Source organism: Pristis pectinata, chromosome 7, assembly GCF_009764475.1.
Source record: "Pristis pectinata isolate sPriPec2 chromosome 7, sPriPec2.1.pri, whole genome shotgun sequence".
NCBI lineage: Eukaryota > Metazoa > Chordata > Chondrichthyes > Rhinopristiformes > Pristidae > Pristis > Pristis pectinata.
This window is the reverse complement of record NC_067411.1, coordinates 12,151,654-12,174,265: the sequence shown is the minus strand read 5'-3', so window position 1 is coordinate 12,174,265 and position 22,612 is coordinate 12,151,654. Positions and strand designations below refer to the sequence as shown.

General features: G+C 41.0%; 1 protein-coding gene across 1 annotated transcript in view; it reads left to right on the top strand.

Annotated features, from left to right (window-relative positions):
- Positions 1 to 22,612, top strand: part of LOC127572559 (15-hydroxyprostaglandin dehydrogenase [NAD(+)]-like) — an 80,272-nt gene that overhangs the window by 40,323 nt on the left and 17,337 nt on the right. Inside the window, exon 4 of the mRNA XM_052019952.1 lies at positions 1,425 to 1,521. Within this exon, the coding sequence (XP_051875912.1) occupies positions 1,425 to 1,521 (97 nt within the window). The remainder of the gene's footprint in view (positions 1 to 1,424; positions 1,522 to 22,612) is intronic.

Here is a 22,612-nt window from a genome sequence, read left to right as displayed (position 1 = left end):
GGGAATCTCATTGTCTATGTCTGCCTTGACTAACAGGTGGTTCCAAGAAGTGGCTCATGATTCATATTTGCCAGAGTCATGGTCACATCATGGACATTGATTGTCAGGAGTGATTATTTTACAGTGGGGACAGGCTGGTAGATAGACAGAAACCATTTCCTCTGGAAGATAAAATAACAAAGGAACATTACCTTAAGATTATAGTAAACTCATTCAGGAAATATATCAAGAAGTTTTCTTCACACTAAGATTATGGGAAATTGGCAACTCTTTCCCACAAAGGGAGGGGTCAATGGAAAATTCAAAGCCTAGATAGGTAGTGGAAAGGAATTATTTGGATAAGAAGTTGATGATAATGCACCAAACCTGTTATAACTACTGGACCAGTTTCATTAATTACCTAAATCAAAAAGCTTCCAACGCAATTATAGTTATATTGTTCAGCTGAGTGAACAATTACAGAAGAGGACAATATATGAATCTTTCATTGAGTACGATTATGAGCAATATCTGGAAATACAGTGGAAAATATTGTTTTTATTGCCTTATAGTGGATTACATGAAGTATGTGTAAAAGGAACTCCTCTGTATCTTTGATGATAGATAGAGTCAGGCACTATGTAAAAGTACAACTGCTGGAAGATTTTATGCAATTCATGAGTCCTTCAAATGCACAAAATTCTTCAGCTGCAGAGAGGTTGCACTCATGATATCTTGGGTGCTTCAGAGTTTACAGAAGAATAACAGTGGAATGCACAGTCTAAATGGTAAAGTGATAGGTAAGAGAGAGTTCAGGGTAAGCAGTCAATATGAAACTTCTGATGGCCTTTAAAGAACACCTCACCAATTTATACAATTTCAGTACTTTGAATATAGTAAAACATCCCAAACAGTTCAACAAGAATTTCAACCAAGCAAACTTTGGTAATAAGCCAAATATGTAGATATTAGGACAAATATCTAAATATTAGGATAAATAGAGTCAGAGAGAGGTACAGCATGGAAAACAAGCCCTTTGGCCTAACAAGTCTATGCCAACCATCAAGCACCTATTTGTATACCAAGTTTAACCTAATCCACTTTGTCCTCCCCTCGTTCCCATCACATTCCACCAGATTCTACCACTCATGTACACACTGCGGGCAATTTACAGCAGCCAATTTACCTACCAACCCCGCACATCTTTGGGATTGTGAAGGAAACCGGAGCACCCGGGGGAAACCCACACAGTCACAGGGAGAACATGCAATCTCCACACAGACAGCAGCAGAGGTCGTGATTGAACCCAGGTCTCCAGCACTGTGAGGCAGCAGCTCTACTCACTGTGACACTGTGCCACCCCAACTGGTTGTCTGGCTTTAACTCGTTTGATTGATTTTAGCCTCAACCTACTTTCCTTTAATCATTTCCACTCTTTTATTCAGGTGGCGTTGGTACAAGCAAATTATCTGGCTTTGGAACACATGAGGTGCGATCATGGAGGGAAGGGTGGTAGCATCGTGAATGTGGCCTCCATGTCAAGTAAGAAGTGAAAAATGTTACAGTCATGCAAGTGCTTAAAAATAAATAATTACCAATTTCTACAAAGGGAAATTAAAATAGTACCAGGTCTACATGAAGAGCAGAGATGACGTTGTTGTCCTTGGAGTTAAGAAGAAGAGTTAATATAATGTGTGCAAAATCAAGAGGGGTTTTGATGGAACATTTATGAAGAAACTGTTTCCTTTGGCTGGAGGGCTAGTAACAAGAGAAGATGGATTTAAGGTAACAGGCAAAAGAGCCAAAGCAGAAGATGATATGAATTTTCATTGCCCACTGGAAGTCTGGTGCTAACAGTTACTCAGTAATGACTTCAGACTGAGAATTGGATAGTTACAAATTAAACACAGAATACTCTGCAAATGCTCAGCAGGTCGGATGGTCTCTGTGGGAAGGGAAACGGAGTTTAGTACTTTAGGCTGATGACATTTTTGTCAGAGTTTAGGAAAAGTTAAAAATCAAATGTCTTAAAGTTGCCAGGAGGGGGATGGGAATGGGAGGGACCGGTGGGTGGAGAGGGGAAAAAAGGGAATGTCTGTGATAGGCAGAGACCAAGCGAGATGGAGCAACACATAAAGAAGGTGGTGTCAGCTGAGAGAGGATGATGAAAGCTTGTTAATCACTCTCTGAAAGAAATGAGTGAGAACAGAGCAAAGAGGAAGGAAAACCACTGTGGAACTGTGAGATACAAGACTCTGCAATTACTGGAAATCTCAAATAAAAGAGACTGCTGGAAATACTTAGCAGGCCAGGTGGCGTCTGTGGAGAGAGGAGCAAGTTAATGTTGCAGATTGACCTTTCATCAGAACTGTCCAACTCTGCTGCAAGTTCGAGGGGCTAGTTATCCACCCACCTGATTTCCTCCTTGAAAAATACAATTAATTTAGGCAGTTAAGGGATCCATGCCGATTATGTCTGATTAATCTGATTAATCTGCACCTCTCTGAATGAAGGTTTATAACTGTTCCTCAGAATTGATTGCCTGCCACCAGTTGAACTAATTGGCTTGTAATTACTGAGTTTGTTCCCTTCCCTTTTAAACAAACAATGGAAAAACAGTCCTCTGACACCAAACCTGCATCCAGGGAAGATTGAAAAACGATGGTCAGAGCCTCTACAATTGCCTGCCATGCTTCTTTTAGCAGTGCAGGGTATATTTTGCCCAGACCTGCAATTATCTTCTTTCAAAGTTGCTAATCCCCTTAATACTTCCTCTTCTACCATGTTTATCACAGCCAATTTTTCATAACTTCCTCTTTATCTGCAGCATCGACATTGTCCTGCAGTGGAAACAGCAACAACCCCACCCATGTCCTTTGCCTCCATTTGTCTGTTAACTTTTTGACCCCACTATGCGTTAGTCTTTCTCAGGTTAACCTTTTGCTGTCTGTGTGCTTATAAAACTTCTTTGGATTTTCATTGATTTTACCTGCCATTATAGTCATGCTCTCTCTTTTCTTTCCAGTGTTCCCTTTTAATTTCTCCCCTATACCTTCTGCACTCTTCTCAGTTTTCTGTTGTAGTTGTCGGTATCTGACACAAGCTTTTCTTCCTTGCCTAGTACTTACCCTTGTCATCCAGGGGGTTCGAGATTTGGCAGTTCCACTCTTTGTCTCTGTGGGAGCATATTTACTCTGAGCCTCTTGCGACTAATATACTGGCAAGTTAGAGACATAAGATAAGATAATAAGATATCTTTATTAGTCACATGTACATTGAAACACACAGTGAAATGCATCTTTTGTGTAGAGTGTTCTGGGGGCAGCCCGCAAGTGTCGGCGTGCTTCCGGCACCAACATAGCATGCTCACAACTTCCTAACCCGTACGTCTTTGGAATGTGGAAGGAAACCGGAGCACCCGGAAGAAACCCACGCAGACACGGGGAGAATGTACAAACTCCTTACAGGTAGCGGTGGAAATTGAACCCGGGTCGCTAGCGCTGTAATAACATTACACTAACTGCTACACTACCGTGCCTACCGAGACTGCAGATGCTGGAATCTGGAACAACACACAATCTGCTGGAGGAACTCAGTGGGTCGAGCAGCATCTGTGGCGGTGGGGGGAAAGGAATTGAAATAATTGAAAGGAATTGAAATAATCCCGAAACGTTGGTTCCTTTCCCGCCACAGATGCTGTTCAACCCATTGATTTCCTCCAGCAGATGGATTGTTAACTGGCAAGTAGGTGTTTCCATTGCAGTTTAGTTAAATCACAGGTCAACCAAGTAAAATTGGTGTTACAGCAATTTAGAACTTTTAATCCTTTTCTTTATATTTGTTCTTTTCCATCTGTCAGAGGGGTATTTTATTTCCGTCTATCAAGACTTATGATCACTGCTACAAACTGCTGTCCCTCAATGTGTGGCTAGCTTCATATTCCCTAAAACCTAGTCCGGAATTACCACTCCCTTCAACTTCTCAATCTTGTTGGGCTCCCCACATACTGGCTAAAAAAGCTATCCCGAATGAAAATGAGGAATTTAATGCCCTCTAAGACTTTTGCATAGACACACTGTGTGGAAACAGGTCTTTCAGCCCACTGAGTGTTTGGCGATCATTAAACACCCATTTCCTGTTCATATTCCCCACATTCCCTTCAACTTTCCCCAGATTCTACCACTCACATCCACACTCAGGGTTATTTACAGTGGACAATTAACCTACCAATCTGCACGTCATTGGGATGTGCAAGGAAACTGGAGCACTTAGAGGAAACCACATGGAATATGCAAACTCCACACAGCCAACGTAATCAAAGACCCCACCCACCCCAGACATTCCCCCTTCCCATCAGGAAAAAGGTGCAAAAACCTGAAAGCACGCACCACCAGGCTCAAGGACAGCTTCTATCCCGCTGTTATAAGAATATTGAACAGTCCCCTTATACAGTAAGATGGACTCTTGACCTCACAATCTACCTCATTGTGGCCTTGAATCTTATTGTCTGCCTGCACTGCACTTTTTCTGTGACTGTAACACTTTATTCTGCATTCTATTATTGTTTCCCGTTGTACTACCTCAATACACTGTTGTGATGAATAGATCTGTATGGATGGCATGAAAAACAAAGTGTTTCACTGTACCTCGATACATGTGACAACAATAAACCAATTTACCAACATAAACCAAGTTGTGAGGCATGAATTCTACTGGCTTCACCATTGTGCTGCCCAAAAATGTATCCTAGTTAGTATTACGGGAAATGAAATACCCATGATTACCACCCTAGTGCTTTTGGACTTGATAGAACTTTGCTCGCAACCGTGTTTTCAAGTTCTTGTTTGGAGATCATAGAACATAGAACATAGAACAGTACAGCACAATACAGGCCCTTCGGCCCACAATGTTGTGCTGACCTTTAAACCTCGCCTAAGACTATCTAACCCCTTCCTCCCACATATCCCTCTGTTTTAAATTCCTCCATCTTGTAATCTCTTGAATTTGACCAATATACCTGCCTCCACCACCGCCCCACGCAGCGCATTCCATGCCCCAACCACTCTCCGGGTAAAATACCTTCCTCTGATATCTCCTTTGAACTTCCCACCCATTACTTTAAAGCCATGCCCTCTTGTATTGAGTGTTGGTGCTCTGGAAAAGAGGTGCTGGCTGTCTACTCTATCTATTCCTTTTAATATTTTGTCCACCTCTATCATGTCTCCTCTCATCCTCCTCCTCTCCAAAGAGTAAAGCCCTAGCTCCCTTAGTCTCTCCTCATAATGCATACTCTCCAAACCAGGCAGCATCCTGGTAAATCTTCTCTGCACCCTTTCCAACACTTCCACATCCTTCCTATAATGAGGCGACCAGAACTGGACACAGTACTCCAAGTGTGGTCTAACCAGAGTTTTGTAGAGCTGCATCATTACCTCGTGGCTCTTAACCTCGATCCCACGACTTATGAAAGCCAACATCCCAAAAGCTTTCTTAACTACCTTATCCACTTGTGAGGCAAGTTTCAGGGATCAGTGGATATGGACCCCAGATCCCTCTGCTTCTCCGCACTACCCAGAATCCTGCCATTAACTTTGTACTCCGCCTTGGAGTTTGTCCATTGTACACTCTTGGTGATTATCCCCTTTTATGTTGCTTAGTACAGCTCATATAGCTTCAAATTTCCTTTTCCAACTGCTAGTTCATAGCCCTGGAAGTTATGCACATTTAATGAACATTGAAGGAGTTTTTGATTGCTTCTGCTTCTGCCACCCTTTGAGTTCCAGACCCCTCCATCCTAAAACAAATGGGAAAATTACATGGAAACACAAGAGACTGCAGATCCTGGAATCTGGAGCAAAAAAACAAACTGCTGGAGAAACTCAGTGGATCAGGCAGCATCTATGGAGGCAGAGAGGCGGTTGATGTTTCAGGACAAGACCCTGCATCAGGACCCAAAACATCGACAATCCTTCTACCTCCACAGATGCTGCCTGACCCGCTGAGGTCCGCCAGCAATCTGTTTGTTGCTCAGGGAAGTTACATGGCTCTTCTGTGCCTTAAGTGAAATGCTCTTTAAACTGGTAGCATACTGAGTCTCTCAAGGTCAAGCTGACTCATCCCATCCTTTTATAATAATCCTTTGAAATCTTCCATGCCTCGGAAAGACCTGGCTGCTCTCTGTTATTTGACCCAGTCTTCCTCTTGGACATGCGATCATTTCTACTTCCTATCTCCCTTTCTGTTTCCCTTCCAGGTATTATTGTGGGAATTCCATTTCTGGCAGATCTAATCTTTACAATCCACCCATGCAAATATCTTATTGGAAAGGAAGAATGTGTTTCAAAGAGCTAGTACATTGGATCACACACTAGTGTTATGTAATACAATCTGAAAATGTTGCTACATGTAATTCCATAGCAGATTTTGTGCATAGTTTTATTTCGTAGAATATTATAAATATTATAATGAAATCCATACCCAGGGAAGAACACTTCCCTTGAGGGCAGTGCAATGTAGATTTCAAAAGACATAAATATTTGTCAGTAAAAGCTTTTCTGAGCAACAGGCAAAGAGTGGAGGCATGGAATGTGTCTGAGCAGAGCTGACACAAACGATGGACCCAGCGGACTACTTCTGTTTAAGAATTCTATGATTTTTGAGACATTCGGAAGTTGATGGAGAGATTGACTTGCGAAGAGGAGATTAAGTGGGAAGAGCCGACCCCACTGGAAATTTAAAGGACAGATGATCTCATTTGAAACAGATAACATTACATGGGACATAGAACAGTACAACACAGAAACAGGCCCTTCGGCCTACAACGTCTGCGCCAAACATAATTTCGAGTTGAACTAATTCTCTTCTACCTGCACGAGATCCCTCCATTCCCTGCACATACCTGTGTCTATCCAACAGCCTCTTTAGCTCCGCTATCATATATGTTTCCACCACTCTCCCCAGCTGCTCTTTCCAGGGACCTACCGCTCTATGTGTGAAAAACTTGCCCCACACATCTCCTTTAAACTTTCCCCTCTCACCTTAAATGCATACTCTCTAGTACTTGACGTTCCTACCCTGGGAAAAAGATTCTGACTTTCTACCCTATCTATGCCTCTCATAATCTTATAAACTTCTGTCAGGTCTCCCTTCAGTCTCTGACGTTCCAGCAAAAACAACCCAAGTTTGTCCAACGTCTCCTTGAAGCTCATACCCTCCAATACAGGCAGCATCCCGGTAAACCTCTTCTGCACCATTTCCAAAGCCTCCACATCCTTCCTGTAATGGGGTAAGAATTGCACACAATCCAAGTGTGGTCTAACCAATGTTTTATATAGCTGCAGCATGACTTCCTGACTCTTATACTCAGCCCCAACCAAAGAAGACAAGCATGCCATACACCTTCTTTACCACGCTATCTACTTGCATGGCCACTTTCAGTAATCTATAATGCTCTAAAAATTCTTGGAGAGGTTGGCCAGAGAGATGCTGAAAGATCGTTTCCTCCAGTTGGAGAGTTTAGGATAGAAGATATAGCATCAAAATAAGGGGTCAGTAATTCATGTCTGAAATAAGGAAACATTTTTCACTCAGATGGGAATCTTTGGAATTCAGTCATAGAGTCATAGAGAGATACAGCACAGAAACAGGCCCTTCGGTCCAACTGGTCCATGCCGTCCTAGATGTCCCATCCAAGCTTGTTCCATTTTCCAGCATTTGGCACATAACCTTCTGAATCTTTCCTATCCGTGTACCTGTCCAACTGTCTTTTAAAAATTGTTATTGTACCTGCCTCAACCACTTCTTTTGGCAGCTCATTCCACATACATGCCACTCTTTGTGTAAAAGAGTTGCCCCTCAAGTTTGTATTAATTTTTTTTCCCTCTCACCTTAAACCTGTGCCCTCTGGTTCTTGACTCCCCAACCTTGGGAAAAAGACTGAGTGCATTCACCCTATCTATGCCCCTCATAATTTTATATACCTCTATAAGGTCACCTTTCAGTCTCCTATGCTCCAAGCCTGTCCAACCTCTCCCTATAACTCAGTCCCTCAAGTCCTGGCAGCATCCTTGTAAATCTTTTCTGCACTCTTTCCAGTTTAATAACATATTTCATATAGCAAGGTGACCAAAACTGAACACAATATTCCAAGTGCGGCCTCACCAGCATCTTATACAATCGCACCATGACCTCCCAAGTTTTATACTCAGTGCCCTGACTGATGAAGGCGAATGTGCCAAAAGCCTTCTTCACCACTCTGTCTACCTGTGGCTCCACTTTCCGGGAACTATGTACTTGAACTCCAAGGTGCCTCTGGTCTACAACATTCCCCTGGGCCCTGCCGTGCACTGTGAAACTCCTACCTTGATTTGACTTTCCAAAATGCAACACATTTGTTTCATATATTGATGGATGAAATCAACAGTCACTGAATCATTGCTTATTAAAATTTGACCAAAAAAGTGGAAAAAAAGAATATTTTGTCCCAATGGATCACCTTTGGCATCAACTTCAATATATCTCAAAGCATTTAACAGCCAAAAAATTCCTTCTGAAGTGTAGTAGGAAAGGAAGCTCATGGAAAGTTCCCACAGATAGCATTGGGAAAATGATCAGAAAATCTGGAATTTTGATGTTAAATGGGGGATATAGGTCAGGATCTGGGCAGAGCTTTTCTTTTCATGTGGATGTCATAATTTGGACTCTTGAATAAAATTCCAGCCTTCCAACCCTACCCAATCAATCCCACAAAAACCATTGGTTTGGCAGAAGGTACCACCCCAAACTCGTCACTGAAAGGAAGTAATCCAATAAGGAAGCCATCAGTGACTCTGAATCATTGAAAGCTTCAGGTGCAGCAGCCTTTTAATAGTCTGTGTTCCCTGTTCTACTCTGTAAAAATACTTGATTTTGAAATTAACCCTATCTCATCTAATCATCAAGTAAGAGATTATGCGATAAGCCATGCATTGACACTTGCTTATTAGCTACAGTTGTTACTATTTATATTTAAGCATTTTTATACAGTTAAAAGGCAGAGCTCATTTCAGACAGTCATCTTGAGTAAGAAATAATGAATCAACCAAGCTATTTATTGAAGTGTAATATCTCAGTACAGCATTATACTATTAACTGGATAATTAATTGAATAATTATAGCATAGAGTAGTGTCTGTCACTGCTGGAAATTAATGAGATTAAACAAGGACTAACTTTTGGATCTCTGACAAATTACCAGCACAAAATTCATACTCTTGTTGATCGATTCTAGTTCTCAGTCTATCGACCACTTGCACTCAGCTCCCTCATTAATCCTGAAGCCATTCTTCCCTGCTGTGGCACCCGCAGCATCCATTTTACTAAAGACGCCCACTCCGTGACTTTACTGCACAGCAGCAAAGGCCACAAATGGAGGAACCCGAAACTGTGTCCCCAAGACCACCCTGACAGCCACTGGCATCTTGCTGCTTATTGAAAAATCTCTGATATTTAAAGTCATTTAAAGCTGGTTTCAATGGGTTTAAATAATTTAAAAAGTAAAAATTATTTTAAAACTAATTTAAAAATAAGAAAAAAACTAAACATTAATTAACATACTGTAAATTAATTAAACACAGTTGGAAAGAAATATAAACAGAACAAGTCACTTGAACAAACCTTTCCAATGAAGGCTGGTGACTTTTTCTAAATTGATGAGGTCACCTTTTTGTAAACTAGCTGTGGCTGGTAGAAACTGAGGGGCCAGATGCAAAGTGCATCCAACCTCTCAGAGTGCATTACAGAGCTGCTGCCAAACCAGCAAGTTTCTACCTTCCACACTGCTGCACATAGACATAGGAGACAAAAACATGTCAAACAGCAGAAGATGGACTACAATTCAGCCCACTATTCCCTATTTATTGCTCCATGGATGCTGTGTGACCTGCTGAGTATTTCTATTTTAGTATTATGCTGGGTGATGCTGGGAGAGATCTTGACCACAGAGGCACCCATATCAATCTATGGCTCCTAAAAGAACTTTTCCAACTGTGGTTTAATCTTACTTTTCAAGATATCATAATCCGGTCTCTGCTCCACAAAACACAGAAAGAGTATTCTGTGGTAAGAAAGTACTATACAGTTATGAAACAGTCAACCAGCATCCAATGGATGAGATGTTGAATTAAGGCTGTTTCTGTTAAGGAACACAGGGTATTACTTTGAAGAGGATTAGAAGACCTCTCCAGAGTACTGGTCAATTTCTGTTTTAAGGCCATTCTAATTAGTTGGCCAATCTAACTGACACTAAGATACCTATTTCTTATGTCAATCATCTTCTGACAAGTATCATGGAAGATGTCAAGTTAACAAGAGAGTGATGCCACGATTTGTAACCTCTTGTCTTCTTCTTCAAATAATGATCCTTGCAGAGACGGAAAGACGTGATCCAGCCATACTATCAATGGATCCAAGTCTTCCAAATGAGCAGGGAGAAATAGGCAATAGCAGGAAACAGCATCAATCTACCTTTAACACTGCACTCTTCAAGCAAAAAATGGAAAATCAAAAAAAATGTAGATGTAGAAATCTGAATCAAAAAGCAGAAAATGCACTATTGCAGCCAAGTACAAGTAAAATGAAGGAATTTAAAATTAATGAAAAGGCAATTTATCTACTCTATGCTAAGGCAATCAAATAGGAGAGAAAGATATTGTAATTTATTTTCAGTAAAGAAAGACTTATCTCTGTATTATTGTACTTAGAACATCTTACAGCATTTTACAGCCAACAAAATACTGCTGTAGTGTATAACAATATACATTGCGACAAAATGGAAAATGGTGGAAACATCCCACAGGTCAGGCAGCATCTGTGGAATGACAAACAATGCTGATGTTTCAGGTCAAAGACCCTTCATCAGTAGGGAACTAAACAAAGAAAGGGGTTGCAATTTCTTTGCACCTTTCAAAATTTCAGGACATCCCAAGTTTTCTACCACCAAAAAAAGAACTTTAGAATTATAGTAACAGATGAAACACAGCATCCAAGTTGTGTCCAGCAAGCTCCTGCAAACAGCAGTGTGGTAATGCCACATATGTTCTGAGTAATGTTAGTTAAGTATTAGTTAAATATTCCAGGGCTATCTCCCCTGTTCTTCTTCTTGCACTGAACCTGTTTACCAGAAACAGACTTGTTTCAACTCTCATCCAAAGTACACTAGTTTCAGAATTGAATGGCACTTTTCTACCATGCAATATTCTTGTAGTAACACACAAAGGAGCTGGAGAAACTCAACAGGTCAGACAGCAGGAGAGAAATGAACACTGTACGTTTCGGGTCTAGACCCTTCATCAGGACTCCAAATATTCTTGCACTGTTTTGTAGAGAAGAGACTGGATTATGATATGTTGTAAACTGAGAGCAAGCTGTCACTGGAAATGTTATTTTAGGAGCCATGCATTGATATGAGTGTACCTGACACTTCCAACCTTTCTGAAAATTACCTTCTCCCTAGCAAATCATCTTGACCAGGATAAAGTACTGAGCTGGGCTGTCTGGCCCGATCTGAACCCAAAAGTTTTATCAGAATTTACAACCAACCTGACCTTGAACCCATCACATAAATTTTGACCCTGTTGGGATGGGTCAGGTAGCCAGGGTCTGCAACAGACTCAGAAATGAAATGAGGAAAAGCCCAACAATTTTGTACATAATAGTTCAAATTCACCAACAATTATAACATCCATGCATTTTTAACATACTAACATTTCTGCCTACTCTATATAGGAATGGTATTTAACTATGATTCTGAGTTGTACAGTCATATAACACAGAAACAGGATCTTTGGCCCATCATGTCCATGTGTTCCAACAAGGACTCATCTATACTAATCCTATTTACCAGCACTTGGTCTGCAGTATTATATGCCTTGTGATTCAAGTGCTCGTTCACATACATCTGCATCCAACATCTTCTTAAGCACCGAGTTCAACATTGCAATCCCCTCCAGGTGAAAGAAATCTTCCCTCAGATCCCTTCTGATCCTTTTACTCCTCACCTGAAATCTATGCCATCTGTTTTTTGTCGTTTCTGTTAAGGGTTTCTTACTGTCCACTCTATTTCTGCCCCTCATCATTTTGTACACCTCTATCAGGTGCTCTCTCAGCCTTCTCTACTCCAATGTAAACAAACCCAGCCTCTCCAGTCTCTCCTCCATCCCAAGCAATATTCTGGTGAATCTCCTCTGCATCCTTGCCAATACAATGATGTCTTTATAAAGTTTATATAAACCAACTTTATAAAACTTTGATTAGCCATAGCCAGAACTGTACACAATAATCTGGCTATGGCCTAACCAAAGTTTTATAAAGTAGTACCGTGTCATCCAAGGTAAAGATCCTGTATGCATTCTTCACCAGCTTATCCATTTGCATTGCCACCTTTAGGGATTTGTACACCAGGGTTCCTCTTTTTGGTATTGGGATTGGTATTGGTATTGGTTTATTATTGTCACTTGTACTGAGGTACAGTGAAAAACTTGTCTTGCATACCAATCGTACAGGTCAATTCATTACACAGTGCAGTTACATTGAGTTAGCATAGAGTGCATTGAGGTAGTACAGGTAAAAACCATAACAGTACAGAGTGAAGTGTCGCAGCTACAGGGAAAGTCCAGTACAATAAGGTGTGCAAGGTCACAACAAGGCAGATCGTGAGGTTAGAGCAGTTGCCATACCAAGCCGTGATGCATCCAGACAAGATGTTTTCTATGGTGCATCGATAAAAGTTGGTGAGAGTCAAAGGGGACATACCGAATTTCTTTAGCCTCCTGAGGAAGTAGAGGCACTGGTGAGCTTTCTTGGCCACAGCATCTACATGATTTGACTAGGACAGACTATTGGTGATGTTCACTCCCAGGAACTTGAAGCTCTCAACCCTCTCGATCCCAGCTCAATACTCCCTATTCATGGTACATGTCCACCCTTATTTGAGAGCATAATGCATCATTCCGCATTTATCCAGATTAAATTCCATTTGCCATTGCTCTGTCCAATTTACCAGCTGATCAATATTGTTCTATAACCTAAAACGATCCTCCTCAACATCATCAACACCAATTTTCAAGTCATCTGCAAACCTACTAATCATATCTCCTACATTCACATCCAAAACATTGATCTATATGACAAGTAGTAGGAGTCCCAATACGGATCCCTGTGGTATGCCGCTAATCATAGACTTCCAATAACAAAAGCAAAAGCAACTCTCCACCTTCACTTTCCAACTCCTATTACCAAGCAATTTTTGATCAATTTTGCAAACTTTTCTTTGATCCCACCAGTTCTAAGCTTTCCATGTGGAAACTTGTCAAAGGCCTTCCTGAAATCCATGTAGACTGCATCAAACTAATAACCAAATTAGTCAAACAGGATCTCCGACCAGCAAAGCTGTGCTGACTCTCCCTCTTCAAACCTTGCCTTTTCAAACGTAGATCAATCCTGTGCCTCAGAATTTTTCCAATATCTTCCCTACCACTGAGTAAGATTCATTGGCCTGTAATAAGCTGGCTTATCCCTGCTGCTATTTTTGAACAAAGACAGCACATTTGTTGTCCTCCAATCATCTGGCCCCTCACCTGGGGCCAGCAAAGATTTAAAAATCTCTTGTCAGGGCCTCACCATTCTCTTCCTTTGCCTCCTATAGCATCCTTGTATACAGCTCATCAGACTCTAGGTCATTCATCCATCTTAAAGCTTCCTGGAATATCTAATATATCCTCATTTTAGTGTTAATAGGTTCTAGAATATCTCCGTCTTACTCTCAGAAACCTGCAACTACAACATCTTTCTCCTTAGAGAATACAGATGAAAAGACCTCACCCACATCCTCTGTCTATACATACAGATACCTCTTTGGTTCCCAATGGGTACGAGTCCTTGAGAAACAAAGGACAGCAGATGTTAGATATAGTCCTTCTCTGGTTACCCTCGTGCTCTTGATATACTTATAAAATGCCTGGAATTTTCCTTATTCTTGTCTGCCAGTCTTATTCCACGGTCCCCCCTTTGCCCTCCTAACTTTCTTCTAAAACGATCTCCCCCACACCTCCTCACACACTCTATATGCCTGAAGTGCCTCCCCTGTTTTGAGTTCTCTATAGCTCCATACGCTTCCTTATATTTCCTTATCAAACCCTCAACATCCCTTGACATCCAAGGCTCCCTGGACTTGCCTTTCTTACATTTCAACCTTCCAGGGATACTGTGGCCGTCGTCCTAATGCAGGGTCTCAACCCGAAACATTGACAATTCCTCTCCTCCCACAGATCTCTGTTCAACCCTTGAGTTCCTCCAGCAGTTTGCTTTATGCCCCGGTCACCAAAAATTGTATGAAACCAAATGCCCAAAAGCTCGTCCAAGAGGGTTTGTTTTAAGGGATATTGTAGTAATTTATTCTTTCATAGCATCACCAACTGGGCCAGAATTTGTTGCCCCTGAACTAAGTGGTTTGCTGGTCCATTGAAGTGAGAACTCTATATCACGAGTCCAGAGTAAAATCAGACCAAGGTTAGCAGGTCTCCTTCCCTGAGGATCACCAGTGAAGCCAGTTGTGCTTTAAATGGTATTCTGCTGCTATCGGGCGATTGCTTCAGCTTTATTGATCTAACATTATAAATCAACTGCTGTCAATATGGACTTCTAAACATTATTGCAAGCTGCTAAATCCTAGCCCAATAACTTAACCTCGACCTCTACATAAAGCAAGCAAGATAGAGGGAGACACACACACACAAGAGACTGCAGGTACTGGAATCCAGAGCAACAAATAAGATGTCGGAGGAACTCAGGAGGTCAGGCAGCATCCACAGAAGGAAATGAACAGTCGATGTTTCGGGTTGAGACCCTTCACCTGGACTGAAAGGTAGAGGGGAGAGAGCCAGTATAACGAGGTGAGGGGAAGGACTGGAGCAAGAGCTGGCAGGTGATAGGTGGATCCAGGTGAGGAGGGGTGATAGGCAGGTGGAGGAGGGGAGAGAGGTTTTGGAGGGAAGTGCCCACCTGCACTCATGCTATAGAGCAAAGCTGTGTGCACACACGACCCATAACCATCTATTTTTCTTCCAGATAATCATAGGATGGGGTGAGGTGGAGCAATGTCTTGCTTGTTGCCCACCTTGCCCCACCTCCACCTGTTGCATGCTTCTGACCAGCTGTAAAACATGCTTATGTTCTTCAATCATGTGAGATGTATTCCTTGCACTTCTCTCAACTCTCTCCTTCCATCCAGTGCAAGGATAGAGATCCCTTCGTCCTCTCCCTCCACCCATCCAGCCCCCAAATTCAACAGTAATTTCCACCACCCACAAGGTGATATCACCACCGGGCATGTATTCCCCCCTCCTCTCCTTTCAACATTCCCAAAACCTCCTTCTGTGCTGCAATGATCACATGATTATTCTAGAGGCTCAAGAGATTGCAGATGCTGGAACCCGGAACAAAAAAAAACAAAATGCTGGAGAAATTCAATGGATCAGGCAGCATCTGTGGAGGGAAATCTGTGTGTTGCTCCAGGCCCCAGCATCTGCAGTCTCTTGTCTCTCTCTCTCTATCTTGCTTGTGTTATGCAGAGATACAGTTATATTGTGGTTAAGTTATTGGACTCGTCAACGTTTTGGGTTAAGACCCTTCATCAGGACTTCATCACCCACAAACTCCCCCCACTGTTCACATCTGCCCAGCCCACCTCCCTTATTTGGTTCCAGGCTTCACCTTCCTTTCCTATCAAATTCCAGCACCTTCAGTCCCTTGTCACCTCCACCTATCACCTCCCAGCCTCTGCCGCTACTTCCACTCTACCCTCCTCACTTGGATCCACCTATCACCTCTTCCCCTTACCTTATGATACTGGGTATCTCCCATCAACTCTTCCAGTCCAGATGAAGGGTCACAACCTGAGATGTCAACTGTTCATTTCCCTCCACAGTTGCTCCCTGACCCATTGAGTTCCTCCAGCATTTTGTCTTTTGCAGATGATTATTCTAACCTGGTAAAATATTGCCTTCAGCTGCAGTTCAGTCAGGGCAAGTTCAAGTCCCAGCTACTGTAATCATTACTGTAACAAGTTGCTTTGTGCAATAGGTCATTGGTCTTTAACCATCTGGAGGGGTCAACTGGATTGTAGACCATGAAACAAAACACAGATTTAGAGCAAAATCCTAACATGAAATGCTCTGTGAAAGAATCAGTCAAACTGAAGCAATGGCTGTTCAGAATGTTTTGTCAATCTACATTATTTATTTTTTATATAGCTGTGGCATGTGTACATAGGAAGCCAAAATTCCCCAGAGGTAGTTTGTGTAACCGTGCCTTGTGCTATTATAAAGAAATGGAATTTTCCCATGTGCTTTGCATTGAAAGGCTATTATTGAGTCAAGTGGCCTATTGAAAAGACTGGACAAGCAAGCCAGCTCACACGAGAGATAACAATCGAATCTGTGCAAGAAAATATTTTTCCTGCTACTCAGATAAATAAATATTTCATAAATCCTGACATTTATTGAAAAGATTCAAGCACCGTTGACATGTCTATTTGAAGGACTACCGGAGGAATACTGCTGATGCGGCTGCAGGCTACACAGTTTGAGCAGCGTTTAAACAATGTGGTTGAGCAAAGAACTATTGCTTGTGTATTGCTTCATGCCTCTCCCTACCGTATATCAGGGCATACTGCATTAGCTAGAGGGATTAGCAAGATGCCAGCATCTTGCGCACACTTCAACAAAGGTCTGTGCAGATACAACCCATAACTTTACATTTTTTGAGATGGTCATTGGATGGGGTGCAGTCAGGATGGTGTCTGGCTCCCCATCCACCCCATACCCCACCTTCTTCTTGTGCATGCTCCTGATTAGTTGGAAAGGATATTTGTATTTCTCAGCCACATTAGTTCTAATTTTCTGTTCTCAACCCCTCTCCTTCATCCAGAGCAAGAACAGGGTTCCCCATGTCCTCACCCTCCACCCCACCAGCCTCCATATTCAACACCATGTTCAGTAATTTGCATCAACTCAATGTGATGTCATCACTAGATACGTCTTCCCTTCCACTTCCCTTTCAGCGCTATCTCCAAGAATCCCTGCTTTATTCTCCCATCTCCATCAACGCCCTCTCCCCTTCTTCAAACATAGAACATAGAGTATTACAGCACAGTACAGGCCCTTCAGCCTACAATGTTATGCCGACACTTTATCCTGTTCTAAGATCTATCTAACCCATCCCTCCCACATAGCCCCACATTTCTCTATCATTCATGTGTCTAAGAGTCTCTTAAATGTCCCTAATGTATCTGCCCCCACAACCTCTTCAGGCAGTGTGTTCCACGCACCCACCACTCCCTGTGTAAAAAAAAACTTACCTCTGACATCCCCTTTATACCTTCCTCCAGTCACCTTAAAATTATGTCCCCTCGTGTTAGCCATTTCGCCCTGGGAAAAAGTCTCTGACTGTCCACTCGATCTATGCCTCTTATCATCTTGTACACCTCTATCAAGTCACCTCTCATCCTCCTTCTCTCCAGAGAGAAAAGCCCGAGCTCACTCAACCTATCCTCATAAGACACGCTCTCCAATCCAGGCAGCATCCTGGTAAATCTCCTCTGCACCCTCTCTAAAACTTCCACATCCTTCCTATAATGAGGCGACCAGAAGTGAATACAATACTCCAAGTGTGGTCTAACCAGAGTTCCATAGAGCTGCAACATTACCTCGCAGCTCTTCAACTCAATACCCCAACTAATGAAGACCAACACTCCAAACACCTTCTTTCTTTTTTTTCAAGCTTTTTATTAGTTTTCAAATTAATACAGATTGATATATAGCAACAATATTTATACATGTAATACCAAGAGATCAGGATAACAATCATAGCATATATAGTCATAAAGAACAATAAAATATTTTAAAAATCTGTAGATCCAATGATCTCTTAGTAAATGAATATAATATAAAAGAAAGGAAAGAAAAAGATTTATTATATAAATTTTTAAAAAAACCCAAATCAATAAAAAAAATTATAAACAATATAAACTAAACAAAAAAAACTTTCCAAAAGAAAAACAAACAACAAAAAAAAGGGGAAAAAAACTGGGCTAAAATTTCTCAGTAGAAACAGTGCAATATTATGTCGGGAAGTCCGTTCCTCCAAGATGGAAAATTATTGAAGGGGGATCTACATTATGTGAAACTATTGAATAAATGGACTCCAAATATTTTCAAATTTAAGCCAAGGATCAACAGTACCACTCCTAATTTTTTCCAAGTTTAAACATGATATGGTTTGAGAAAACTATTGAAAAGTAGTTGGGGGTATTGGATCCTTCCATTTAAGCAAAATGGATCGTTTGGCCATTAATGTAACAAAAGCAATCATACGGTTAGCGGAAGGAGATAAATGGCCAGACTCTATCCTTGGTAATCCAAAAATTGCAGTGATAGGATGACATTGTAAATCAATCTTCAATATGTTTGAAATAATGTTAAAAATGTCTTTCCAATGTTTTTCCAGAAGAGGACAGGACCAAAACATATGTGTCAAAGAAGCCACATTCGATTTACATCTATCACATACAGGATTTATATGGTTATAGAAACGAGCTAACTTATCTTTGGACATATGGGTCCTGTGGACTACCTTAAACTGTATCAACGAGTGTCTGGCACACATTGAAGATGTATTGACTAAATGAAGAATTTTCTTCCAAGTCTCTATAGGTATAAATGTCTGGAGTTCCCTTTCCCACTCATTCTTAATTTTGTCTAATGATTCTAGACGTATTTTCATAATTAAATCATAAATTATCGCTATCAAGCCCTTCTGATAAGGATTAAGACCTAAAATTTTTTCCGTAGTTTCAATTTTGTAAGGTGTCGGAAAAGAGGGTATAGTAGTTTTTAAAAAATTTCTAATCTGCAAATATCGAAAAAAGTGTGATCTAGGCAAATTATATTTATTAGACAATTGTTCAAAAGATGAAAAACAGTTATCACTAAATAGATCCCGAAAACATACTATTACCTTCCTTTTCCATATGGAGAAAGCTGAGTCAACTCTAGATGGATGGAAGAAAAAATTAGATTGAATGGAACTTGACAAATTAAATTTATTCAATCCAAAAAATTTACGAAATTGAAACCATATTCGTATTGTATGTTTAACAATTGGGTTAGTCGTATGTTTACTTAACTTGTTAAGTGCAAAAGGGAGAGAAGCACCTAAAATAGAAACTAATGAAAAGTCAGGAACTGATTGTGGCTCAAGGCATACCCATTTGGGGCATTGAATTACATCAGAATCTCGTATCCAAAAAATTAAATATCTAGTATTAATTGCCCAATAGTATAATCTAAAGTTACGCAAGGCCAAACCACCATCCTTTTTTAATTTTTGTAAATATTTCTTAATTAACCTTGGGTTTTTATTCTGCCAAATATATGAACGAATTTTAGAATCAATTGTGTCAAAAAAAGATTTAGGGACAAAAATTGGAATCACTTGAAATAAATATAAAAATTTTGGTAAAATATTCATCTTAATCGCATTAATTCGGCCTACCAATGATAAAGACAGTGAAGACCACTTAGTAAATAATTATTTGACATGGTCAATTAAAGGCAATAGATTAGCTTTAAATAAGTCCTTATGTTTCTTGGTAATTTTAACACCTAAATACATAAAATAGTCAGTTACCAATCTAAAAGGTAATTGACTATAAATTGGGGTTTGCATATTCAATGGAAAAAGTTCGCTCTTATTAAGATTTAATCTATAGCCAGAAAAAACACTAAACTGATCTAGTAGTGATAGTACTGCGGGGATAGATTCATCCAGATTAGAAATATAAAGTAACAGGTCATCGGCATAGAGAGATATCTTATGAATCATCTGTCCGCGAGTAATGCCACATACATTTGAAGAGTCCCGAAGTGCAATAGCCAAGGGTTCTAAAGCAATATCAAATAATAAAGGGTTTAACGGGCAACCTTGTCTAGTACCTCGAAAAAGCCTAAACAAAGGAGATCTTTGATTATTAGTAAGTATTGAAGCCATAGGTGTATAATAAATCATCTTAATCGCAGATATAAATTTAGGGCTAAAATTAAATTTTTGAAGTGTAGTGAATAGATATTCCCATTCGACTCTGTCAAACACTTTTTCAGCATCTAGTGAAACAACACATTCTGGAATTTGGGCTGAAGGAGTATACATTAATTAATATTCATTAATCTCCTGATATTAAAATGTAAATAACGATTCTGAATAAATCCTGTCTGGTCTTCAGAGATAATTTGTGGGAGAACCTTTTCCATTCTAAAGGCCAATATTTTGGAAAATATTTTTGAATCTACATTTAATAAAGAAATAGGTCTATAAGATGCACAATCAGTGGGATCTTTATCCTTTTTAAGAATTGAAGAAATAGTTGCTTCATAGAAAGATTGTGGTAGTTTACCCACTGATAGTGTAAATGCCTTCTTAACAACCCTTCTTAGACCACTTTCCCCTGCAACCACAGGAAATTCAACACCTGCATTCTTACCTCTTCCCTTCCTGCGATCCCAGGCACCCAAAATTGCTTCCATGATGAAGCAGAAATTCATTTGGTGTTCTTCCAATTTAGTGTATGGCTTTCATAGCTCATGATATGGTCTCTTCTGCAGTGGAAAAACCAACAACAGATATCTGACCACTTTGCAATGTGCATCATTTCAGTCTTCAAGAATGACTTGAGCTTCCAGTTGCCTGTCACTTTAATTCTCCATCCCACACCCACTCTGCCCTCTCTGTCTTTGGGCCTATTGTTCTGTTCCTACAAAGCTCAACATAAGCTTGAAGAGCAGTACCTCAGCTTCCATCTGGGCACACTGCAGTCCTCACCATTCAATATTCAACCATTTCAGATAACCTGCCTTTCCAGTTTGTATCTGGACTGGAGGGCTTGAGTTATAAGGTGAGATTGGATAGGCTGAGATTGATTTCCCTGGAGTGAAGGAGGCTGAGAGGTGAGCTCGTGGGTGTTTCTAAAATTATGAGAGGCATAGATAGGGTAGATAGTCACAATCTTCCCCCCAGGGTATGGGTGTCTAAAACTAGAGGGCACAGTTTGGAGGTGTGAGGGGAAAGATTTAAAGGGCACCTGAGGGGCAAGCTTTTTACACAGAGAGTGGTGGGTATAAGATAAAATATCTTTATTAGTCACATGTACATGGAAACACACAGTGAAATGCATCTTTTGCGTACACTGTTCTGGGAGCAGTCTGCAAGTGTCGCCACGCTTCCAGCACCAACATAGCATGCCCGTGACTTACTAACCCGTACATCTCTGGAATGTGGGAGGAGACCAGAGCACCCGGAGGAAACCCACGCAGACGCGGGGAGAACGTACAAACTCCTTACAGACAGCGGCCGGAATTGAACCCTGGTCTCTGGCACTATGATAGCGTTATGTAATGAGCTGCCAGAGAAGGTGGTAGAGGAAAGCACAATCGTAGCATTTAAGAAACATTTGAACAGGTTCATGGATAAGAGAGGAATAGAGGGATATCGGCTAAATGCAGGCAAATGGGATTAGCTTGGACAGTTATCTATGGACAAGTTGAGCTGAAGGGCCTGTTTCTGTGTTGTATAACTCTATGAATCTATGAAACCTATAACGTGAACTCCTTTCTCCCTCTCTACAGCTACTGCCTGACCTGCTGAGAATTTCAGGAATCCTCTTTATCTTTCAGATTTCCAGTGACTGCACTGTTTTGTATTTCAGTGTCATTGTAGCTTTATTCCCCCCTCTATTTTCATTTGTATCCTTTGACTTACATCTCCCCAGGACAGATAAGCTATGTCAACAAGCTGTCACTACTCTCTCTCTGATGGCGGCACCACCAGTTGTATTAAGGTCTCACTTGGTCTTCTTCTCTGCAGTTTAAAATTCATTTGATTTCTCACTTTTCCAAGTCGAATGGACTGTCATCAACCTGAAATGTTAACTGTGTTTACCACCCCACAGAAGCTGCCTGATCCGCTGAGTATTTCCAGCATTGTCTGCTTTTTATTTCAGATTTCCCTTATCTGCAGCTTCTTGTTTTTCACCACTGAATCAATATGCTAACTCTGCCCAGCGTCCAATAAACGGGCTACATTGCCTATAAAACATTATTTTCAGGGGGCACTGCATGATCTGACTCCAACTTTGCTTGGAATACCATAATCATCACAGCACAGAAACAGGCCCTTTGGCCCACTAATTCTACCCCAACCAATGGGAACCCATCCAATATTAATCCCATCTTCCAGCATTTGGCCTATAGCCTTCTGTGCCTTCATATCACAATGGAGAGTATTTGCGGATGAAATCTTATCAGACAAGAAACAGGAGTGGACACTGTTCACGTTGGCATGCCTGACACTCCCCTGGCTTCAGGAGCAAACCTAACAATGTCATTATTTGCCTCACACCCTTGTACCATTCGTAAAATGGAGCACAGAACTCCACAGGCTGATTGTTGCAAAAGAGTATCTGAAGACGTTGGTAGGTTAATTGGCCACTGTAACTTGCCCTTAGTGTGTAGGTGAGTGGTGGAGCCTGAGGGAGGTTGATGGGGAGA